General features: G+C 36.1%; 1 protein-coding gene across 1 annotated transcript in view; it reads right to left on the bottom strand.

Annotated features, from left to right (window-relative positions):
- USP31 (ubiquitin specific peptidase 31) overlaps positions 1-23,949 on the bottom strand; it is a 125,371-nt gene that overhangs the window by 4,687 nt on the left and 96,735 nt on the right. Inside the window, exons 10-15 of the mRNA XM_031945332.1 lie at positions 22,297-22,374; positions 20,466-20,595; positions 14,193-14,312; positions 10,314-10,539; positions 4,565-4,723; positions 1,547-1,699 (exon numbers count right to left, since the gene is read on the bottom strand). Coding sequence (XP_031801192.1) covers positions 1,547-1,699; positions 4,565-4,723; positions 10,314-10,539; positions 14,193-14,312; positions 20,466-20,595; positions 22,297-22,374 — 866 coding nt within the window. The remainder of the gene's footprint in view (positions 1-1,546; positions 1,700-4,564; positions 4,724-10,313; positions 10,540-14,192; positions 14,313-20,465; positions 20,596-22,296; positions 22,375-23,949) is intronic.

Below are 23,949 nucleotides of genomic sequence, written 5' to 3'. Positions count from 1 at the left end.
TTGACTGATATTTCATGTATCAGCCACCAGGTGAAGTACCAGAGACCAACTTGAGATGTCTTCCTTGGCACAGAACTTAAGCTAAAAACCTCCAGATATTCCCAGGTCTCATAGCCTTTTCATTTATATGGATTCTTTCTACCAATCTGAGGTACAATCAGATCGATATTCTAGCCTGTCATCCTCCAAATAAACTTAATTATTTCTCAACCAATAAGTGAAAAATGAAAACAAACCAGGCTTATTTTCCCATGAGTGGCTTTTCAACTTTTTAATCTTACAACTCTCCTTCAGGGTTTACCCAAAGTACCCTTTCTATGACATACAAATCCCAATAGTCAAGCAGTATGGCACAGAGAATAGATCAGGATTTAAATCTAAACTAAGATTCTTGGTTAATTGACCCTAGAGAAACTATTTAACGTCTCTCAGCCTCAGTTTCCTGAAGGATAATAATAGCATATTCATCAGCATTATTTGAGGATTAAATGAAATAATCCATGAAAAACATTTTACATACCTTAAAGTTCTATATTAATCTGAGTTTATAGCATTATAGATTTAGAACCAGAAGTAAAACTTTAGAGATCCTTCTGTTCAATCCTCCCATTTTTAAAGATGAGGAACCTGAGGCACAGAAAGGCTAAATGAGATGGCCAGGGTCACTGAACTAATAAGTGTCCAAAGTAGAATTTGCACATAAGTCTTCTTGACTTCCAATCCAGGGCCTATCCATTACACCACGTTGCCTCTGTTATTATTAGTATCATTGTAAATATTTCACCAATTCCACCATTTGTCTTGTAAGCATTATTACTCAGTACCAAATAGTAATGACTCTGTTTCTCTGACAACACACTCCATTACAAAAGTGAAGAAGAATGGAATTGGAACCACCAAGGCTAAGAGGACACCTTATCCTGCCAAAAGAACCTGTGGTTTAACAATACCAGTCAACAAACTACTCTGCCACTTCAGTGCAAGGGACTTTTTGTTTTCCAGCAGATTCTCCAAGTGGCTCCCCTCAAACATGATAAACTACAAACTAGAGGTTCTTATCCATTTTCTATGTCATGGACCACTTTGGCAGGGTGGTGAAGTCTATGGACCTTTTCTCAGAACAATGTTTTTAAATGCGTAAGATAAAATACATGGGATTAGAAAGGAAACCTATTATCTTGAGATATGTACCTTTTTTCCCCATTTGAGTTCAAGGACTCCTTGAAATTTATACACAGACTCCTTTAGGTGTCCTATGGGCCCCAGATTAAGAACCTCTTTGTTGTTGTTGTTGTTGTTCAGTTTTGTCTCCCTGTCTCATGACACAGTTTGCCATTTCCTTCTCTAGCTAATTTTATAGATGAGGAAACTAAGGAGGGTCACACAGACACTAAGTATCTGAAATTAGAGCTGCATTCACAAAGAGGAGTCTTCCTCCAGGTCTGGCGCTCTATTCACAAGTCTATCTAGCTGTCTGATTAGAATCCTTACTTGCTACCATCTCTAAAATCAATTTCCTACTTCTCACCTCTCTTCCTATACATACCATCATCTTCACTTCTTTCCCCAGTCAACTCCACTGACTCTGAGAGGGAAGCCAGAGATGTGCGCCTGGAAGAAGCAGCAGAAGTAATGCTGGCTTGCTTACTCCCTGGAAGCCGGCTTACCCAGTGTTCACACAGTGAAGAACTTGTGGAACCTGCAGAGAAGGCAGAGAATTAAGATCAGTGTAGGCTCACGTGACCAATTACATGTTAAAGGGCCCCCTGAAAGTCCTGCTGATTGATCACAAGTGAATTATTGATGTTCCCACCACCGGAGTTCAACTTTAACCACCAGAAACCATAATGATGCCTTTTAGGCGACAGTACGCTATGACTAATTAAGGAAGAAACCAATTCCCGTACATATTATATCATTTTAGCAATAAATAATGCAAGTATAGTCCTTAATGCTTCATAAAACAAGAGAAGATGTCAGTTGAATAGAACATAGTCCCAGGGTAATATTTCTGGTTGTTATGAAATAAGTGATTTTCATTTTCAAGACTGTCAACACTGGCTCCTTTTTGTTTTTTAAACTCACAGATATGTGAAGACTTAATCATTTATTCATATACTGTAATACCCATATACACAGACAAAGAGAAATAAGAAAGACCTAGATAGCGAAAGCAAGGTGATTCAAAACTGTCAGAGAAATATCAGTTTGAAGGAATGAGGAAGAAGGAGGGGGAGCAACATGACAGCTGTCTTCAAGTATCTTAAAAACTATCATATGAAAGAGAATTAAATGGAAGGCAGTGTGGTACTGGAGACAGAGCACTGAATTTGGAGTAAGAGCACCCAATATCAAATCCTGACTCTACTGCTCACTACCCTTTAATTTCTCTAAGTGTTAGTTTCTACTGTAAAATGAAAGGGGGGGGAGTAAGGGAGGAGAGGAGGTAAGACTAAATAATCTCAAGGGTCCCTTTCTTTTCTAAATCTATGATACCATGACTTATGCTCCTTGACAAGAAAAAAGTATAATAAGCATCGATATCTGGAAATCACAAGAATACAGACTAAGTATAAGGAGAGATTTAAGAATTGTTCATTCTTCATTTTTGAAGAAGACCAATGACATCATGATACTGGGGCATGATGATGGGTGGTTGCCTTAACTTGTCTGTGAGCCAAAAAGTGAGGCAAATCTGTGCAGAGCTGTCAGCCTCACTCTCTCTTCTAGTAACCAACATCCAATATCAAGACAAAAGTCTAGACAATTGGCAATGGCCTGGGATGCCATGGATGCTTCAGTTGCCTTCATGGCACTGGAACAAACTGTTCTCATCCATCCATTCCACCAAGAGAAGTCTTGATATTCCCTAACTTACTGATGAGTTTGGGGTCCATTAGTTACATCTTCCATCTGGTTTAGCCCATCTGGAAAGACGCTTTTGCTGAGACATGGCCGCTGCATATGTTATAGCTCCTTGGAGCCACAGGTAAGAGTTGGATGACTAGTGGGAGTTAACAAGGGATTTGGCAAGCTCTCACAGCAAATGTGTTATCTCTCCCTGAACACCCATATACCATAAGTATATATGCTTGGTATAGGACCCGCAAAGATTAAATGAGCAGCCTAGAGAAATAGCATGTTCTCGGTCACTGGACTTAACCAGGTAAAGGAAAGACAACTACCTTTGGGGGAGGATAACAAGCTTTATGCTTCAGATGTAAGCATAACCTCTGAAATCTCTCAACTCTAACATGCTATTTTTAGTCACTGATAACTTATGAAAACAGCCCAAGATGACTGAAATTCATAGGATCACAGATCTAATTTGAAAGGAACTACAGAGGTTCTCTAATTTAACTCCATTTCACAGATAGGTAAACTGAGGTACAGAAAGGCGAAATATCATCCAGTTCGTCAGAAAAAAAGCTAGCATCCAAACCCAGGTCCTCTCTTTCTCCAAGGTTACCATTTGTTCTATTGTACTATGCTGCTTTCCTGAGTTTATCAAATCCCATTTCAAAATTAGTCTCAATCAAGCAGTATATTTGCCAGAAATGGAACCCAGGAGGGTTTATACATGCTATAAGCTGTTTAAATAGGCAGAAATCCTCTAGAGAATAGGGCAACAATAGGGCTTTGATTCCCAGGAAACACATTCCATGAGGTTAAGAGTCATACATCATTCAATCTGGGGAGGGGGGAGGGAGAGGGAGAGAAGGAGGGAGGGATTCCACTTTCTCATCTCAGAATTAACCTGTATGATTACTTAATAAGTAACCATTCCCATTTGGGTAAAATTTTATATTCTTCTGTCCTGAAGCAGAAACTACTGTTATCGATCAAGCCACTTCCTGAGTAATAATGATTTGGTTCTAAGAGCATAAGACCTTAAGAAATGCCTATTTAGGTTAATCCCATGGTATATTGAGATGAGTATTCCATCTCTGACAGGCACCAAGCTTGGATGTCTTCACTAATATTATTCAAAAGATATTAGTAATGTCCCTAAACCATTCCAACCTCCTTTCCCAACTCATGGCTCCATCATCTATAAACTTATCTAACATTTCTGTGATCTTAATTTTCAATCAATATTACTCTTCCTGGCATAAGGAATTCCCTCATTTTATTTCCCATGATAAGAAATAATATTGCTTTTCTTTCTTTCTCAACTTCTATCAACTTTTAAGAAAAGTCCCTTCAATTCCAAGATATTCCAATATTTTACCTGCTGAATGAGTCCATTGCTAAGCTTATCCAAATCATTTATGCATTTATAAACGTCTGTCATAACTCAATCCTCATATTTCTAATAAGAAGGCAGCTCTTTCCATTTCTAGTATTTGATCATCTTCCTGGGGATTTAGTTTGTCCTTTTCTCATCTCTTGATTAGTGGTGACTATGAGACTATTACAATATTACTGATAAACTAACACAACAGGATCATAAGTTATATTAAGAAAAGACCTCCTGAGAGGGCATCACATCAAAAAAAAAAAAAAAAAAAAGTCTTCTCTGCTAACAAAGACTATGGTTTCCAGAAACCTGAGCTGGTCTCACCTGCCACAGAGCTGTTGGCTGACCATGACGGGATAGCTGTCCGCCTCTGGTAGAAAAGTATATATGCCGTCTGCTTGCAGACTTCATCCTCAGACAACTGCTGTACATCACTGTCATCAAAGCAGTACCAGAGACCATCCACAGAATTCTTACAGTATGCTGTTAACAAGAAATTTCCATTGTTAGCTCAATTTCAGTATCATGCAATTCCTATGACTATGCCTCATCAAACCCTGAGATGAACTAGAGAACACCCCATTTTGGGGTTATGAGGTCAATTTATGGCATTTTCAAGAGAAGAGCAGGTAGTTAATCCAATCAATTAGTGCAACTTTCTTAGAAAAAGACAAAAGATAATCCAAGTTATGCATCACACTCAAGCAACAGTTCCCTGTTACACATGTGTAGAAACAGGAGGGCAGCCATGTGAGAAAATGAATTCTATTTCATCTTTAAATATCTGGTCAATGTTAAAACATAATGCACCCGATCTAATTAAACATAATGCAGTGCTCAAGCATTTGCTTACAGAGAAGGCACTGAGAGACGACCCACACATGCTCACCAGGCTGGTAGAGAACAATACTACAAACAATGAAAGATGATGAATGCTTCTTTCCAGCTCTAACCAATAGCCTAAGATAGAAATGAAGAAAATACATGTTGTAGCGGAAATAAACAAATAACCTGTTTTCACAGAGGGTCCTGTCATGCTGTAAGAAGCCACATTATAATCTTGTTCCCTGCAAAATCTACAATTTGTTATCACAGATTTAGAAATAACAATTGATCTTAGGGGGAAATGGATATACAAATGATGCATTTACAAAATAATGCAAATTTTTTCTTCCTATAAGGGAATCAGCATCTTTCCTCATAAAAACTCCTGAGAGGCAAAATGATGACAGGCATAGAGAATTGGCTTCAGAGGTAGAAAAATCTGGTTCGAAGTCCCATATTTCACATATCATGGCTCTGTGACCCAAGGTAAATCACAAAACCTCCCCACGCAAAAGTTTCTTAAAACTTTTTGATTTCAGGACCTCTTTACACTCTTAAAATGCCTACCTCAGGCATTTCTTAGCTGTATGACCCTGGGTAACCTGATTTTAGCCCTTCTAAGCCTCAGTTTCTCCACCAGCAAAATGGGAAAATAATAGCAAGCACCATGTAAAGTTGTGGGAAGGAACAAATGAGATAATATATTAAAAAGTGCTTTCTAATCTTAAAGTACTATACAAATGCCAATTGTTATCACTCACAGTATTACTGATATGGCCTCCATCAGTGGAGGGAGTAGTTAAATTAATTAAAATTTAAATTTAAAAAACAATTTAAAAATCTTTTTTGGGGAAAAAATGCCACATATTTTCCACTCAATTACTAAAGCTTGCAACCTGAATGTCATTCTTCACCAGCTCACTAAGATTTCATATCCAATCTGTTGTCAAATCCTGTGATGTAGGTAAAAATGACATCTCTCATATATAACCCCTTTGTTTCTACTCTACATAATCATTACCATTCTACTGGTCCTCTTCACCTCTAGCTTGGACAACTGCTTGAGCCTAAGGATTGGCTTGTCTGAATTATATTTCTTCCCGCACCAATATGCTTTCTTCCTTTCAGTTATTGCCAAAGAGATCCTCCTAAGCACATGTCTGACCATATCCTCTTCCTGTCCAATAAAGTCTAGTGACTCCCTAGATCAACACAAAATTCTCTAACACTATAGTCCTTCAGAACCTGGCTTCCTCATACCTTTCTGGTTTTCTTGCAATTCACTCCATGTACTCTATGAGCCAGCTATACTGCTTACTTATTCTTCCCTCACACTTGACATTCCATATCCCAACTCTTTAATTTTCCCTGGATGTCCTCCATTCCTTGAATGCTCTTCCATCCTCACTTCTGATTCCTAGTTTGTCTGACTTCCATCAAGAAAGATTAGATTCCAACTTCTGCAAAAGGAATTTCCCCACCCACTGCTAGTGACTTTCCTCTAAGGAATATGCATTTACACATATATCTTGTATGTACACAATTATTTGCAGGTTTCTGTTCCTATTTGAATAAAAGCTCCTGGAGGCAGAAAAGCATTTTTGCTTTTCTTTGTATAGCCAATGCTTATTCTAAATTCTGGTACACAATATTCATTAATAAATGCTTGCTGGCTACCAACTTCAGACAAAGCAATGCATACCATATAGGTAAATGACATCTAGGAAAAATGATAATTATTTACTGACTCGTAAGAAGAAGAAAAAACTTTTTTTAAGATTTCAAAGAGTAACTGTTCAATGGAATAGTTTTCATTCTCTCTACCACTAAAAGAATCTATCTTTGAATGCAGCTAACTGACAAAAGTAAAACTTTTAGATGTTCAGATTCCAAAGATAGGCAATAGTAATGCCCAAGAATGAAAACTAAGGAGAAAAGAGTAAATTTTATGGTAGACAGAAGGAAGAGATTAATTTTTTTTTTCCCTAAGCCTCTTCCATTGAAGTAGCCACTAGCTGATAAAACCTGGCACAAACTGTTTTTTGTTGCACATGCATTTCTAGAACCTGCACTATAAAATTCCCACAGAGTCAGTATTCTAATTAGAGGTTACATTCCTAACCAAAGAAAAGACTGGATAACCATCTGTCTTGAATAGTATCACAAAGAATTTCTGCAGGAGGTGGGAAGTTGGATTATTTGAGCTTGAAGAATTCTTCCAACCCTAAGATTCTATGAGTCAACATCAAGTAAATTATAGATATATGACCAACTATGTCATAAAAGAAAAGATCCAACAGCTATAAACTTCCATCATCATTTAAGATAGTAAAATTATGCTCCAAGTCCTATAAAATGGTTATAAATTTACAGAACACGCTGATTATATAGGAAGCCTTGATGTCCTATAAAGTGTACATACAACACATTAAAAAACACAGCTCTTGCTTCCTCACGTTTCTTATGGCACTTTGTCTAGACCTTTACTTTGTCCTTATCACATTCTATTCTGTGTCATTCTTTATTTGTGTACATGTCCCATTTTCCTTCAGATTCTAACTACTTGGAGTAATTTTTAATTTTTCTGTCTCTAGTTTCTGGCACATTACAAGAGCTTAATAAATGTTTTGCTGAACTAAATTGAACTCTACACATCTTTAATGTGACTTAATGATAATAAATAATGAAACTTAATAACTCTACTTATATTCATACAACTTAGGAGGGCTTTGGGATAGGGGGCAGTTTGCGCTGCTATGCAATATGTTTCTGCTAATTTTTTCTTTAAGGGCTTTGATTAATATCTTTTTTTCTTGAAAAATTTTCCACTGCATTCAAAAAAATTAAATCATTTTATTAAACTGGGAGTTGTATAAAAAGCTGGGATTATTCTTTTGAAAAATAGGCACTGGAAGCCTTTAAATAATTAAAGACCTCATTAAGGATTTTACAAGTAAATTTTAGAGTTCAGAATTTTTCTTCTTGTCCATCTTTTTTTTTTCTCTTCTTTACCTCTCCTTCCACACACATATCCATGGTGAAAGGAGGATAAGTTATAGAAGAAATAATTATTGATATCTTTCCAATTATTCCTTCCTCTTTTCTTCCAGATAGTTATTTTTTAAAAGACATTTTTAAAAAGAGGGAAAAAATTGAACAAAACAACTCATGGAAAATTCTAGAATTATATTCAGTGTTCCATACTCAAAGTCCCCCACCTCAAATCATACTCTTCCATTGCATAATGACATTAAGAATTAGGCGATAATGGATCTGGTTGTTGTTGTTTTAAATACTAGCTAACAGAACCATTTCTCAGATTATTCAATCCTTATCACATCCCTAAAATCAGCACCACAGGCTCTGCTCCAGAAACCACTGAAATGAATTAACATATAACACCACCAAGGAGTGAAGCAAGACAGTAATGAATGAGCAAATCTCTAAAATACAAAGCATAACAAAATAGGGACCATCTGTCACTAATCATAATCACTCTTAAGCAAATTGCATTATATCAAATATTTCTCCACCATCATTTTCTTCCTTAGTAAAATTATCTCTTAGGCCTTTTCCAGCTCTAAATCTCAATGAGTCTATTATAGGTGTAAATTCAAAGTTCTAATATTTGAACTCAAAAGATATTTGAGAATTTCTTTAGATCTGGAAGAGACTTTAGATATCATCTGGTTCAACTCCTTTCCAAAGAAAAACAGTCCTAGAATTCACTTTAAAATAATTTACATAATCTTATAGAGTGACAAGTTTTGGCAAAGAGGGTAAATTAATGGGAAAAATCCCACTTTATACAGTCTCGCAATTCCTCTTAATTCTAATCCCTTCACTCTATTAATGACTTCTTATTTAATTGTATATAGCTTGTTTGCTTACTTATTCCCCAACTGAGTATAGTCCCTGGCATAGTGACAAGCACTTAATGAATACTTACTGACTGATTGATAGGAAAGAATAACACATGATTAAGAGTTAAGAAAAGACAGAGGTTCTAGGCTCAGCTCTTTCATTAAGTGGTCATGTGACTTTATTCAAATAGCAATTTCTCTGGTATTCCTTCATCTATAAAATGAGGATAAAAGGCCTGCCCTCACAAAATCATAAAAGATAAAATAATATAAATGAAAGCATTTTGAAAATAATAAAGCAGTATTATAAATAAGAATTTATGATCATCATCTCATTCTCATTCTTTTAATAGAACTCACAGAGAGAAATGGTCCTAGGACAAGCTGCTTTCTTGCTATTATTTTTCTATTCATATGTAATAGTCTAGAAAATATAAGCAGGTAGATAAAGCACCTGCTTTTTGTAACTGAAAAAAAGACCTAGGATGGAATCTCATCTTCTGTAGGCTCACAGAAAGCATTATCTAGACAATTCTAGTAGCAGCCAAGACAATCCTATTCCCATATTTTTTAAATTTTCTTTGGTAAGATATCTTTATTTTGAAGGTCTTAATAATATCACCATTATTATACCCTACTACTTTACACTTTAGCCACCTTCTCTCACTAGTCCTTTTTTTCCCTACATATATCCCCCATCACCCTCTACCTGTGCCAACTTGGCACTTTCCAGTTCCAAAAATAAAACCTAAATCACCACTGCTACTAAAAAAAAAAAAAAAAAAAAAAAAGTGTGTCTATTTACCACCTCTATAATTTTCCAAGCCAGAAAAACCTTACTGGGTATACTTATATCCTATTGGTGTTGTCTCCCTGCTATTAACATATAAACTTGTAGAGGATAGGAAATGTCTTCACTTTTGTAACTGGATCCCAAGAACTCAGTATAGTGCTTGGCACACAGTTAAGTATTTAATTAATGCTTTATGATTCATTCATTAATTTTATTCATTCATCAACTATTATTATCATTACCATTACAATCTGAATCCTTGGATAAAGACAATAAAAGCTCTATTCTGGTGGCAGAAATTAGGCAGCCTAATAGTTAATATGAAGATCTAATTTTTTAAATAGATAAATGAGATATCATAGCTGTCTTTTGCTCAGATCAGGGAAACGGGGAAGGATATTCATTCATTTTATTTTTGGACATGTGCAGATGTGATAAGAATTGCCACTACAGATGTTCAGTTTCACCTGATTGATGACAGAGAAAGCAAGGTCCACAAAACATCAAGAAATTCTGTTACCAGCAAGATAAAAATCTGAGAGATCATCAGAAAAGTAATGCAGCTTTTCAAATTGAAGACTTGCTTGATTACCTGTATAATGACCCCCTTGCATGGTCCCATGGTGATTACACACAGCATAAAGATCATAGATGTAGTCCTCAGGATCTCTCCCTAATCCATAGGGGCGCCTCCATGGCGACCAATGGGATGGGAGGCTCCAGCTGCTCTGGCTTCTTTTGACCACATGAGGTGTCATATCCAGGCCAGTTAGAGGAAATTTTACCATGTTCTGAAGCTTCATTCGCCTGTCACCCTCCTATTTCAAATAGAACATAAGTTGTGACAATGGAGACCACTTAAAGCAAGAATAAATAAAAGGGGCAATCCTGCTTAGTTCCTACTCAACTACCTTTCTCATTTAATAAATCAGGACAGTAGTTTGATCACAGGACAGTAGTTTGATCACAGGATCCTAGATTTAGAACTGAAAGGGACTTCAGAGGCCATTTAGTCAAATCCCCTTACCCTTAAGAGATGAAAAAACTGAGTCCCCAAAATGCAAAATGACCTGTCAAATTTCACACCAGTCAGTGAGTGGCCAACACAGATTTCAAACACTGACCCCAAACTCTTTTCCAATGAATCATGCTATCATCCAATGAACTCATCTCCCTAATGTTGCTTAATATGCATATAAATACTTTACAATCACAGTGAAACAAAATTACAAAGTCTTTTTTTTTTGTTATTGTCAATTCCCCAAATCTTTCTTCAAAGACATTAGTGTTTACTACCTTAACACACAGAGAAGTTTAGTAAACTTTGTTGCCAATTTCAAGTGCTATTTTTCTTTAAATGTAGCTTATAGAGAAAGCCCTTTCCAATAGAAGTGTTCTACCAGAAAACATTTTGAAAGAAAGAAGACAGTTCTGTTCATGATCAAGAGTCCAAAGCATGACTTAATAGGGAAGATACAAACATTGCAAGAAAATGTAGAAATAGTTCAGTTACACAGTGTTCCTTCATTCAGACTAATAGGAAGGAAGTAAATCTCCTAGATGTTAGGCACATTCAGAGGCAGATTTAACTAGTGAGTTTTCCTGTCACTGGAAATATTTCAGCTGAAGCTAGTTGACCATCTGCCTGGAACATTTCAGAAGAGATTACTTGGTACAAAACTGAACTAAATGAAGACAATAATAATAATAATAAATAAGATGATGATGATAGGAGGAAAAGAAATAAGTCAATTCACTGTTAGTAAAGCCATGAATTGGTTCGGTTATTCTGGAAAGGAACTTGGAGCTATGCCTCAAAAGTTACTAACCTATAAATATCCTTGACCCAGCTTTATCTCAACTAGGTTTATACTCACAAAGACTAAAAGGAAAAGGACTTGTGTGTAAAATGATACCACGAACTTTTTTGGTGGTAACCAAAAATTAGAAACTAAAAGAGTATTTCTTCTACTGAGAAATAGTTAAACTAATTGTGATATATGAATGTGATGGAATATTACTGTCACAAAAAATGATGAAATAGTTTTAGAGGAAATAGTGAAAACTTCTATCTATTAATACAGAGCAAAATGAGCATAACTATAGAACAATTTCTACAATAACAACAACATTAGAAAGGAAAACAACTTTGACTTTAGAACTCTTGATCAATGCAATGAGGAACCACAAATCCAAAAGAATGAATACAAAACTTGCCATTTGATGCTGTCAAAAAGAGGAAGAATTTAAAATGCAATTAAAAAATACTTTTTAACATAATCAATGTGGAAATTTGTTTGACCGGATGATATCTATGTACTAAAGGCTTTACTTTTTGTTTTTTGCTTAAATTTGCTCAGTGGAAGATAAGAAATACAAAATAATAAAAGAAAAATGATATAAGCAATGACTCTCCTCTCTCAGAGAGAAAATTTATACAAAACATCAATAAAATTTAAAACAAATGCATGATTTTTTTTTTTTGGCCCAGATCTGTGACTTCATTGATATAGGAAACCGAGAAGAAAGTACCTCTCTCTACCAATGAAGATTGACTGACACCTGCTCTGTACTTATAGAATAGAAAATTATTACCATGTGTCAAGTACAGTGATAAATGCTGGGGCCACTAAGTTCCTGCTCTCAAGCTGCTCACACTCTAATTGGGAGAGACAACACTAAAGAAGTTTTCTGCACCTGGCAGACAGAAACCTCAGAAAATACTTGGATTCCTTAGGGAAAGAATTAGAGCAGCAAGGCCCTGAGAATGTTGGGAAACAATGGCACAGACTGTTCCTGAACAAAGTTGGTAAATCCAGGAGCCATTGTGGAATAGAGCCCTACATGCCTCTGGATACCACCCAGACTTAAATGAGGCATCAATTCAATAAATCATATAGCCAATATATGGCAGAAGTGAGAACTGAACCCATTTATCCTCCAAAGACACTCTTTATCTATGATCCTTGCATTTATGTAGGGCTTTAAAGTTTACAAAGCACTTAACACCCATAATTTCATTTGATCCTCAACAACCTTGTGAGGTAGATGTTATTATTGTGTCCCTCTTATGGTTGGGGAAACTGAAACTTAGAAGAAATGAGTGACTTTCCCAGAACTACAGAGCTAGTAAGTGTCTATGGAAAGATTCAAATTCAAGTCTAGTTCTAACTGCCAGTCCAGCATTATCTGCACTTTACCACAATGGATTAGAAATTTCTCATTTCTTCTTTTTTTCCTTTTCTTTTTTTTTGAGGGGAATGAAAAGTGGGGGGAGGCAATCAGAGTTAAATGACTTACTCAGAGTCACAACAACTAGCAAGTGCCTGAGACCAGATCTGAATTCATGTACTCTGTACTGTGTAGCTTCCCCATCTCATTTCTAAGTACAGAATGACATCCCAAAGAAAAGAGAAATGAATACTCACAAGTTCTGTTCCCTTTTATTAGAGAAGATCTAAAGATATAAATAAGCCCCAACTTCTTCTTAACATACAGGCTGTGTTCCAAGAGTTTATTTATAAGTCAACTGTTTGGAATCTAAAAGAAATCTCCCCATTTAAAAAATGTTTTAAATTATATTTGGGTTCCCCAAGCCAACCTATAAAAGTTTACTTAGCTTATGATGCCCTTGCAGTTGTACTATTCCATTTATATATTATGTCATAAAAAGTACTATTTCAATGACACCTAATCACCATCCAAAAATGTGTCCTTATTATTCATTGCTTTTACATCATCTTTACTTCAAAATATATTTATTAAGCAACTCTATGCCAAATGTATCCTTCCCCTGTCTTCATTCAATAAGCCACCTCTTGTCACAACTATACCAGTTACAGCTGGTGTATTTCCCAGGTAATACCAACATAAGTTCTTCTATTATTTAAAATACTTTTCCTGAAATGAACTGTGGAAAACATTAAGGATCTACTATGTGCAAACACTGTGCTAGGCACAGGAGATATAAAAGCAAGGCAAAAAGAGGCCATTCTACTGGAATGATTAAGTTGTATATCAGGCAACTGTACACCAAATTTTACTCTGCTACTACCAAGAACTGAAAGAAGGAATAAGAGCTAGCAGATATATTTTTGAATTGAAATTATCTACATCTTATCAGTTCTGATCTCAATTACTACTGGTTCTGCTCTTTACTAACTTCACACAAACCCTGAACCATAAGCTGAGCATATGGAAATATGATCAATAACACAGAAACTAAAGAACTGCAAAACAAAGCACTGCAACATGAAATCAAATTTGTAAACTAGGGGAGAGGATGCTCAACATTAATTTGGGTAATAAAGGGATGTTACACAAAAGAAAGGTAAAAGTGGAATTCTGGGCTATTCGTAACTGGACCATCTGGGGGCACCATTACCCTACAGGAAAGTCACTTTCTTAGTAGCTAGTATTAAAAACTTACAATTTGTCCTTGGGTTTTTTCCTACCTCACGGAAGTCCTTACCTGTCGAAATCTCTTCAGATGTATAATAAGCACATCAGGCAAGGTCCAGAGGCTTAATGTTATGCTCCCTTGCTGCAGCTGCTTACAGTGTGGGCAACGCCAAGCATCATCTGGAGCAAGCTATAAATGAGAATTGCCGAGTGTTAAAAAATCTAATCCAACCCCACACTCATGTCATAAGAGAACCTCAGTTTCAAAGAAATGAAAAGGTTTATACAAGATTACAGAGCTAGGTTAATAACAAAAAGGATTGTTTTAAAATTTTTTGACCAATTATCCTTGTGTTAAGCTATTATCTTTCAATAATATTTTATATACAGGAAAATAAATTTTCCTTCCCAGGAAATTTTCTAATTCAGAATCTTCCTGGTAAAAAAAGAGAGAAAGATAAGACACATGATGCCATAGGACAAAGAAAAGACTTTGGACATAAGGGGATCCATCTTTTTTATTGACATGAATCTTTAGTAATCTAGTAAAGATCATGGGAAGTCTTCTCAGAACAAGGTTGTTAAATTTTTACAAATAAAATAAATAGAATTAACAAAGAAATCAAAACTTAGTGAAAATAAAGATTTGTTTTCCAAAACAAGTTCATGAGTTTCCTGAAATATGTTCAAAGGTCAAACTCTTTCTTTAGAAAAAAATAAAAATAAATATAGGAAAATCATATGATTAGCTTCTATGACAGTAGAATGCAGATCCTAGAACCAGAATAAGGTAAATCAATCAACAAGATTTATTAAGCATCTACTATGTGTGAGCAATACTGAGGTACAGGTACAATATCTAGGATGCAAATACAAAAGAGAGAGAAGACAGTTCTTATTTCAAAGAGTTAACATTCTAATAGGAGGACACCATGCATGGAGGAGGAATAACCAAAAGAGTTCTGATCCATGGAGGCAAGGGGATTGAAAGGGAAATGATACAGAGGGGAAACAATACTGACTTTGGTACTGACTACCCTTGGACAAGTCATTCAACCATCTCTGCTTCTGAGTTTTCTCAACTGTAAAATGAGAAGGTTGGCCTGCAAGGCTCCTTCCAAATCTAAGTCTATGAATCTAAACACCATTCCATAAAATATCTGTTGGAAAAGGATATAACATCATCCTAGAAATTGATTTCTAGTTGAGGCAACCTTGGCTCAGGATGAAAAAATTATAAAGGCTTGATGATTTATTGAGGAAAGAAAGACCCCAATGTTCACATCAAATTGAACTTGACTGCTATAGCCATACAGTATCTTAAGGGATATCATATACTTCCCCTTAAATACCATGTAGATTAGGTTTTACACATATTATCATGGCATGGCAATCATGGCATGTAATGGCATTTTAAGCAGGTGGAAACCAAGGCTCAGAAAAGTTAACTGATACATCCATGTTCCCATGAGGACTGAATAGCAGAATCAGAACTCAAGCACAGATTTCACCTGCCTCCAAGATTCTCCTTCACATCAATTAAATACATAATGACCAAAGTTTAAATTTATACCTCAAGCATGTACAACTGAGAGCATAAGTACTATATTATTGTACTATAGGATTTTTAAATGAATGGATTTTAAATGACTGACCTTCATTTTATAAACTGTTAGAGGAACTGAGCCAACTCTCTACAATATTTTAAAAGAAGACTGATTATGAACAGTTAAATGAGCTGCCTTGGTGATACAGGTCATGAACCTTCCTGATTTTTACTCCAGCATGCTACCCACCACATCATACTGCCTGATTCAAACCCATGTTCTTTGACTCCAAATGCAATGCTACTTCCACTGTACCAAAACTTTCCATGATCATGAACAGCAAACCTAAATATATGACATCATGAAAACTCTAGCTTAGATACCAACATTCAACACAAAATATAAAAAGAGATGCTCTACAATGAACTTGATGTGATCCTCCAAATGAGATCAATACATTCTTAACTTTGTAAAATGGGCAACAGGGAAGACAATGACACCTGTAAAAAAATGTGATCTGGTATTAAGAAATTAAAGAAGCCCAATATGACTAGAACTACATGTCTGAAGATCATGAATACTTTGAAGAGTCAAGAGGCAGTGGACATGGAGAATACCAAAGAATATCATTGTTTTAGAAATTACACAGAACATATCTTATCAAACAGGAAACAATTAATTACTGACAGCCATCATTTCAAAAACAGCCATCTGTGTGCAGCTGAAATATCAACTGGTTGGAGGGAAAGCCAAAGTAAATATCCCACAAGAAAAAAAATCCATCATCTTGGATGAAAATAAGATACTACACAATTACAGCCATTCTAACACAAGCCCTCACACCTGAAGGAAAAAAAAAAAAGTCTGTGTCCGAACTCTTACATGTCACTATTTACATTAAAACAATGCAAAAATCATTGTAATAATCCCAAAATTTGGAATTACAAATTCTACACAACATATGAGATTATTGAAGTCTTAAAGTTTAAAAATGGCCTAGCTTTCAGCATAGTGCCTGGCACAGAAGAGGTACTAAATGTATGTTAGTTGATTTGGTAGACAAAAGCAAAATTGTAGAAATATAAGGATGGAATATAGCCAATTAGAGAAATAATGGATTTTAGAAAGCTTTTCAACACCATAAACTGAAATAAAAAGGAGATTTCAGTATTATTGTTAATTTACCATAAAATTAAATTAACCAATATGTAGACCTCTGTTATGGGCTAGAACTTGAAACAAGGTGCTAAGTCAGTGGAATTGATAGAGACAATGGTTGTTTAACAGGGCGCTTAACAGTTTTCTAGTTCAGTACATGTACTTAGTACTTACTATCATTCCACAAGATTCACAACTTTAAGAGAGCAAATATAAGCTAGGAGCCTCAACCAGGATTCAGTCGGGGAGATTCAGAAGTAGAGAAGACAAAGGACTAGAAGCAGGAGCTTAAGCTCTTGGAACCAAGGAGAGAGATAGGCCTCTAAGAAAGCTAACCGGACCCCAGGAAAGGAGACAAGAATTGGAAAGAGACAATAAAGGATTTGCACCTTAATCCCTGGCTGCACTTGGGGTGATTACTGAATCGAAAGGCTGCCTCCAGAGACCTCAAGGAAACCCCAACAAGAGAACAATACAATTTAGAGAAGAATATTACATTATGATGCCAGAACGTGGGACCAAGAACCTTCATCTGTGACCCAGAAATTAGGGTGAGTACAAAAATAGACAAGGAAACTTTGTTAAAGGGCTGAAGTAGTACTTCAGCTAAAATGGGACAGATGTTTAGAAAACAGCCTTCTTTTCCAATTCAAGGAAAATGTGTAGAGAGCATTGTCAGACTTATGAAAAGCCAAGGTTTGATTAAAATTTGGGAGCAGATCACTGAACTTATAGAACTTGTACAATACACATCTTGGTTTTCTATGGAAAAAGAATTGGATTCAGACAAATGGAAATTAGCAGGAGAGCAACTATGTCAATTCTACAATGATAATGGACCTGACTCAATTTCCAAAGACACACTTAATACATATAATTTAATACATAAGAAATTATATAAGTTATAGAATAAGGAAAAAGAAGAAAGAGCAGGAGGCGGAGGAACCAAATAAACTAGGTGAAAAGGATGAAGAATTAGACAAGAAAGAAATTAAGTACAATTCTTATGAGCATTCCCTACATCATGACCCTCCCCTCTCAATTAACCCTTCATGGGTGGAAGGAGAAGGAGGAGGGGGAGAGACAGTAACACAATCAGCACCACCTATGAAGCAGCCTATGACAAGATTACAAAAAGCACTGGTTAAGGCAAAAAATGAAGGACAGGATGTATATGATTTAATAAATGCATACCCTATGATTGAAGAGCTTGACTCTTCAGGTCAACAAAGAAGAAGATTGCGCTCTTTATAGGGCTACATTATCTCATGTTAAGATGTTACTAGAGAGTTTGGCTTATGAAATCTTAACCCCTTGTGATTGGAAATCGATAGCAAGGACATGTTTAGAACATGGATAAAACTTGTTGTGGCTTTCAGAGTATCATGAATCATGTAGGATTCAAGCCCAACACAATAAGCAAACTGGAATTAATGTACAAATCACCTTTGACCAACTAGCAGGTGAAGGTAAGTATGCAGAGAATTCAGCACAGATTAATTACCCCATAGGAGCATATGAGCAAATTGCTACTGTTGCTATAAAAGCTTGGTGTTCCCTCCCAGGGAAAGATCAAGGGGAAGCCTTCACAAAAATAGAGCAAGGTCCCAATGAACCCTTTGCGGATTTTGTGGGACATCTACAAACAGGTGTCACAAGAACCACTGGAGAAAATGCAGTTACAGAAATAATGACCAGACATCTGGCTAAGGAAAATGCTAATGACATTTGCAGAAGAATTATATGGGGAATACACAAAGATGCTCCTTTAGAGGAGATCATAAGACGCTGTGCCACAGTGAGCACAAATGCTTATTATATCCAGACTATGATGAACATGGGAAGACAGAGTCCCTGTTGGCAAAGGACTTCTAGAGAAACTCACTGATGTTTTCAGTGTGGAAAAATAGGGCATCTGAAAGCCCAATGTAGGCATAGAGATAGAGTGAGAAGATAGGCTGAGAGAAGACCTAAAATCCTATGTCCAAAATGCCACAAGGGCTTCCACTGGGCCTCAGAATGTAGACTGACCCAGGGAAATGAGAGGCAGGGCCCAGCTTCAAGATATTAATCAAAGATAGGTGGGGCATGATGGCAGCCGAGGTTACACCTTTAGAAGTTCAGGACTGTAATATGATCAATTGGCTGAAAAACAATCACATGGCAGAAAGGGATTATATGATCAAACAGCAGAAAAGCAATCAGATAGCAGAAAGGGATTACAATTGGGGAGAATACAGAGTTTTTAACCCAACAGAAGGACAGTGTCCAATGCGAGTAGTTCCAATGTAAATGCCAGGTGATGAGAAGAAATTTAGAAAGTGGTAAAATTGAAGGGACTAGATAGGTTAACTCCTTGGGAGAAAGTATTCTGCTTGTATCTCTACAGATGGAGAAGGAATCAGATGGGTACCAACAAGCACCTGGAGAGAGGCAGAAAAAAAGAGAAAAAAAACCTTGAAACAAAGGAGAAGACCTAACAAAACATCTGGCACTGAAAGAGCATGGCTGATAATGAGACTGTTACAGGACTTGAAAACCACAGGAATCATTCGATTCCCTAACACAAGATGAGACTATTGCAGTACTTCAAAACTTGCAGGAATTATTGGATTCCTGGCACATGAACTAATGGACAATAGATTCCTTTTGGACTATTTCTAGGATTTATGGACATGTATAAATCCTCATGTTGATTCATGTTATTTGTTTCATCACTACTAATCTGTGTTACTATGTGCTTATATAGTTTATTTTATGTGTATAATACCTCCCATGCTGATGGATTTATATGTAATTGTTTCAAGTGAGCCCCTTTAGAAAACTAACCAGGCCCCAGGAAAGGAGACAAGACTTGGAAAGAGACAATAAAGGATTTGGACCTTAATCCCTGGCTGCATTTAGGGTGACTATTGAACTGAAAGGAAGGCTGCCTCCAGAGACCCCAAGGAAATCCCAACAAGAGAATTTTAGAGAAGACTATTACAGACATCATTCCCTCAACCAGTGTTTCTTTGCTTCTCTAGCCTGTGGACTTCAGGAGGTCTGTGAACTTGAATGGGGGAAATTTTTTTTTATTATTATTAATCTCTTATTGAAATTTAAGATTTTCTTCATTTGTGATTTTTTTTAAAAGAAAAAGTTACTTTGAGGAGGATTTTCCAAAGAATTCTATAAAACAAAAAAGGTTAAGAACCCTGCAAAAAATAACTATCTAATTAATCAAAGTTTTACTGATATTTGTATTAATAATCTTAAAGTCTTAAAAAAAAAAAAAAGATAGGATCTTAGGTTTTAGAACTAAAAGGAACCTTAGACATTTAATTCAACCTCTCCAAAACCACCACCATCTCTATTTGTTTTCCAGATTTGGAAACTGTGGCCCAGAATATTGTCAAACAAAAGTCAACAAGCACTCATAGAGCACTTAATTTGCTCCAGGCAGTGTGCTAAGAATGATATGTTTTGTCTAAAATCAAGAAGAGTTAACTGAACAGAATTCCTACCAAATATCATGTAATTAGACATTAAACCATTCCACAAGCTATGGAGATGCTAATTATTAGGCCCATTTGTTTGCCAATTACCAATTGTCCATTTTCTTAAGCTACGAAATTACCAATTTTATCTTCACTCACCTGTTCCTCTTTGGTGTACAATTGGAAACACTGTGATAAAGTGCAAGTCTGAGGCTGGTGGTGATGTTCCCTCTGCAGACGGACACTTTCTGCATCAGGAACATATTCATCTTCTGTATTTACAAACAAGCTACAAAAAGGAAAGGAGGGGGTTACTAAAAACAAAGGCAAACCAAGAACACATCAGCATTAGCCCTTTCCAACAGCATGGGTTCATGGGGCTGTTAATGAGTTCAAAAGACTAAAATCTAAAAATAATAGAAACAAACTAAATACAATTTTGAAAAGATACACCTCAAAGCAACATATTGACTCCAACAATGCATATTGCAACCCATCCAGGTCTATATGGGTCAATTCTTGTCAACACCAATTCTTGGCAGCTCTTGTTCATGTCCTTCTATAATTGTGCCATAGAAGCTCCACTAAAAATGCTAGAAGCCTTCCTTGTTTTACTCCTGACATCATAGGGATACTAGAAAGAGCAAATATTCAGACCTTGCCAAATGACTTGCCTGCCTTCCATGTAAATGTCTCTTTCACATAGGCTGTGCTAATGGACCATGGTTTCTGGTAGTTTCTACCATGCTAGAAGGTCTCAAATCTATTTTCCAAGATCCATGCAGCTAAGTAAATGAAAGAATATCACTAATAGGCTGGCTATTGGCGCAGCTAGGTGGCACAGTGGATAGAGCACCAGCCCTGAAGTCAGGAGGACCTGAGTTCAAATGTGGTCTCAAGAGACTTAACACTTCCTAGCTGTGTGACCCTGGGCGCGAATTTAATTTAATCTCAATTGCCTCAGCAAAAAAAAAAAATAATAATAATAATTAATTAATTAAAAATCTGAATTCTTTGGTCATAGCAACTCATGAAACAACAAAAAACAAAATTGAAAAGGACTACACTTAGTATCATAATTATAGCTTTAAAATTTACAAAGTACTTCAAATATACTATTTCATTTGAGCTCACAATGACCTTGTAAACTTAAATATTATGATGATTGCTATGTCCAGTTTGCAGCTAAAGAAAGTGAGGCTCAGAAAGTTAAGGGATTTGTCTGTAGTCACACAAATAGAGTAAGAAGTGAGATTTGAATTAAGGTATTCTTGATTCTAAATTTTGCTCTTTTCAGTAAAAAATGCATTTGGAATTTTTTTTGAGTAGTGGAAATTAATCAAAGCACTTCATATTAAACTTACTGTACTTTTGCTACTAATAGAATGTTTCATTTGAAAAATAAATAGCTGATGGGGGAGGGGGATAAGAAGAATGAAGGGAGAATACAATAAAGCCACCTGACATATAGAAATTGAATTCATGGCCTTTACTTCGTTAGCAATGAAACAAATGAAACAGGTTATGAGGGGCTTGGAAAACTGAAGCAAACCCCAAAGGCTGGGGAGATGAGTCAAATAGAATGTAAGACTCTCAAGTATTTACATCAGGGGAAGAAAAAGGAGGTGGCTGCTAGATGGCACCATAGTGGATAGAGTCCCAGACTTGGAGTCCAGAGACTAATCTTTCTGAGTTCAAATCTGGTTTCAGATACGAGCTGTGTGACACCAGACAACTTAATTTTGCCTTAGTTCCTCATCAGTAAAATAAACTGAAGAAGAAAATGGCAAACCACTCTAACGTGTTTGCCAACAAAACCCCAAATGGGTCATGAAAAATTGGACACAAATGAAAAACAACTGAACAATAACAACAAGGGGAAAGGAAGTCTTCTGCTATCTATCCAAAGCAAATCTTTCAAGAGTCAGAGTTGAAAAAGGAGGAAAACTAAAACAATGATGTCATAATTGCCAAGTAAAACAATACTCACTAATCTTTTGTTTCTTTGTCCCATTCCACAACTAACTTTACATGAGCAGTACCACCTTGTCCACATGATTTTAATGCCCTATGAGAGGGGGAAAAACATTGTATTAGTCTATTAAATGTAATTAAAAGTAAAAATAACAGAATTATCAAAATCAACAGTCATTATTGAATAGAAAGAAGTCAAAAATAATTATACAATTTAAACTCTAAACAGCCAAGTGCCCCAATTCAGGAGAAACTTGAGGATTCTCTAGTCAGAGCAGGATCCAGTTTTTTTAGCATTAGGAAGGGACCTTGGGCCCAAAGCATATATCTGAACCACATTACTCCCCTGACCAAGAAGGCAAATAGCAAAGGACATCTGTACTCTTCCCTTCCTCCTCCTTTTCATCTGCTCTTCCCTTGTCCCTCAAATTAAATTTATATTTACTTTGCATATAGCTTACAAAGTTATATATACTCATCAACATATATGTTGTGCTCTATCCTAGTAGAACATAAACTCCTTAGGGATTGGGACAGTTTTATTTTCATAACCCTGGCACAGTGCTTGACATACAGTAGACATTTAACAAATATTTACTAAATGGAGATGAATTTGTAGTTAAATCTCAGCTTTCCTGACAGTTTAAAGGAGAAAAGGGAGTCTTGAACTCTGTCCTCAAATTGCTCTGAGAACATCAGAAATAAATGTACTCCTGAAAATAGGGTGGAATGAGTGTCAGCAGCTATATCTCCAGAATGCCTGTGAGGACAGCAGCTTCCCTATCACATTTACACTTTCATATCAACAGCTGCCAAGATCAAGTTCCAGCTGAGATTGTTACAGGAAACAGGAAACAGTCTGTTGAGATAGTTGCAGCTGGATCCATAGAGGAGATATAAGGGTCATGATATAGGAAAGTGGTCCCCAGTCTTTTCAAGTATAAAAGCCCTTTAAAAAATTAAAGCAAAAAATAATAATAATAAATTAAAAATTAAAGCATTTCTTGGATCCTCACATGATAGTAATTATACTATTACAGGATAAAAGGTTGTAGAAGAAACCTCAAAGTCTAATCCCTATTTATACATGAGAAAACTGAGGCAATGAGGCTAAAAAGGAATTTACCCAAAGTCATATATAGGCAAAAAGAAGAGGTAGAATTTGAAACCCCAGCCTTAGGACTTAAGAACCAGGACTTATTTCATTGTAACAACTTGCCTCCTTCAATAGGCATTATTTGAGGAAATACATTGTAAGAAACTACTATGAATTCAATAATATTTTTAAAAAGAATTTGCATTTTGTTCATCACAAGAGCTTTGTTGTTCATTTTTCAATCATGTCCAAATTTCCTGACTTCATTTGGGATTTTCTTGGCAAAGACACTGGAGTGGTTTGCCACTTCCTTTTCCAATTCATTTTACAAATAAGAAACTGAGGCAAACAGGATTAAGTGACTCCAGGATCACACAACTAGTAAGTGTCTGAGGCCAGATCTGAACATAGAAAGACGAATTCCTAGCATCTATATCACCATAGTATCAACACACATTTGAAAAACAGTAACATATATACAGCAACTAAGTGGCAGAGTGGACAAAGCACAGAATCTGAAGACAAGAAGAGCTGAGTTCAAATCTAACCTCAGATACTTACTAGGTTGTGTGA

Source organism: Sarcophilus harrisii, chromosome 1 (assembly GCF_902635505.1).
Source record: "Sarcophilus harrisii chromosome 1, mSarHar1.11, whole genome shotgun sequence".
NCBI lineage: Eukaryota > Metazoa > Chordata > Mammalia > Dasyuromorphia > Dasyuridae > Sarcophilus > Sarcophilus harrisii.
This window is presented reverse-complemented; position numbering and strand designations above follow the sequence as displayed.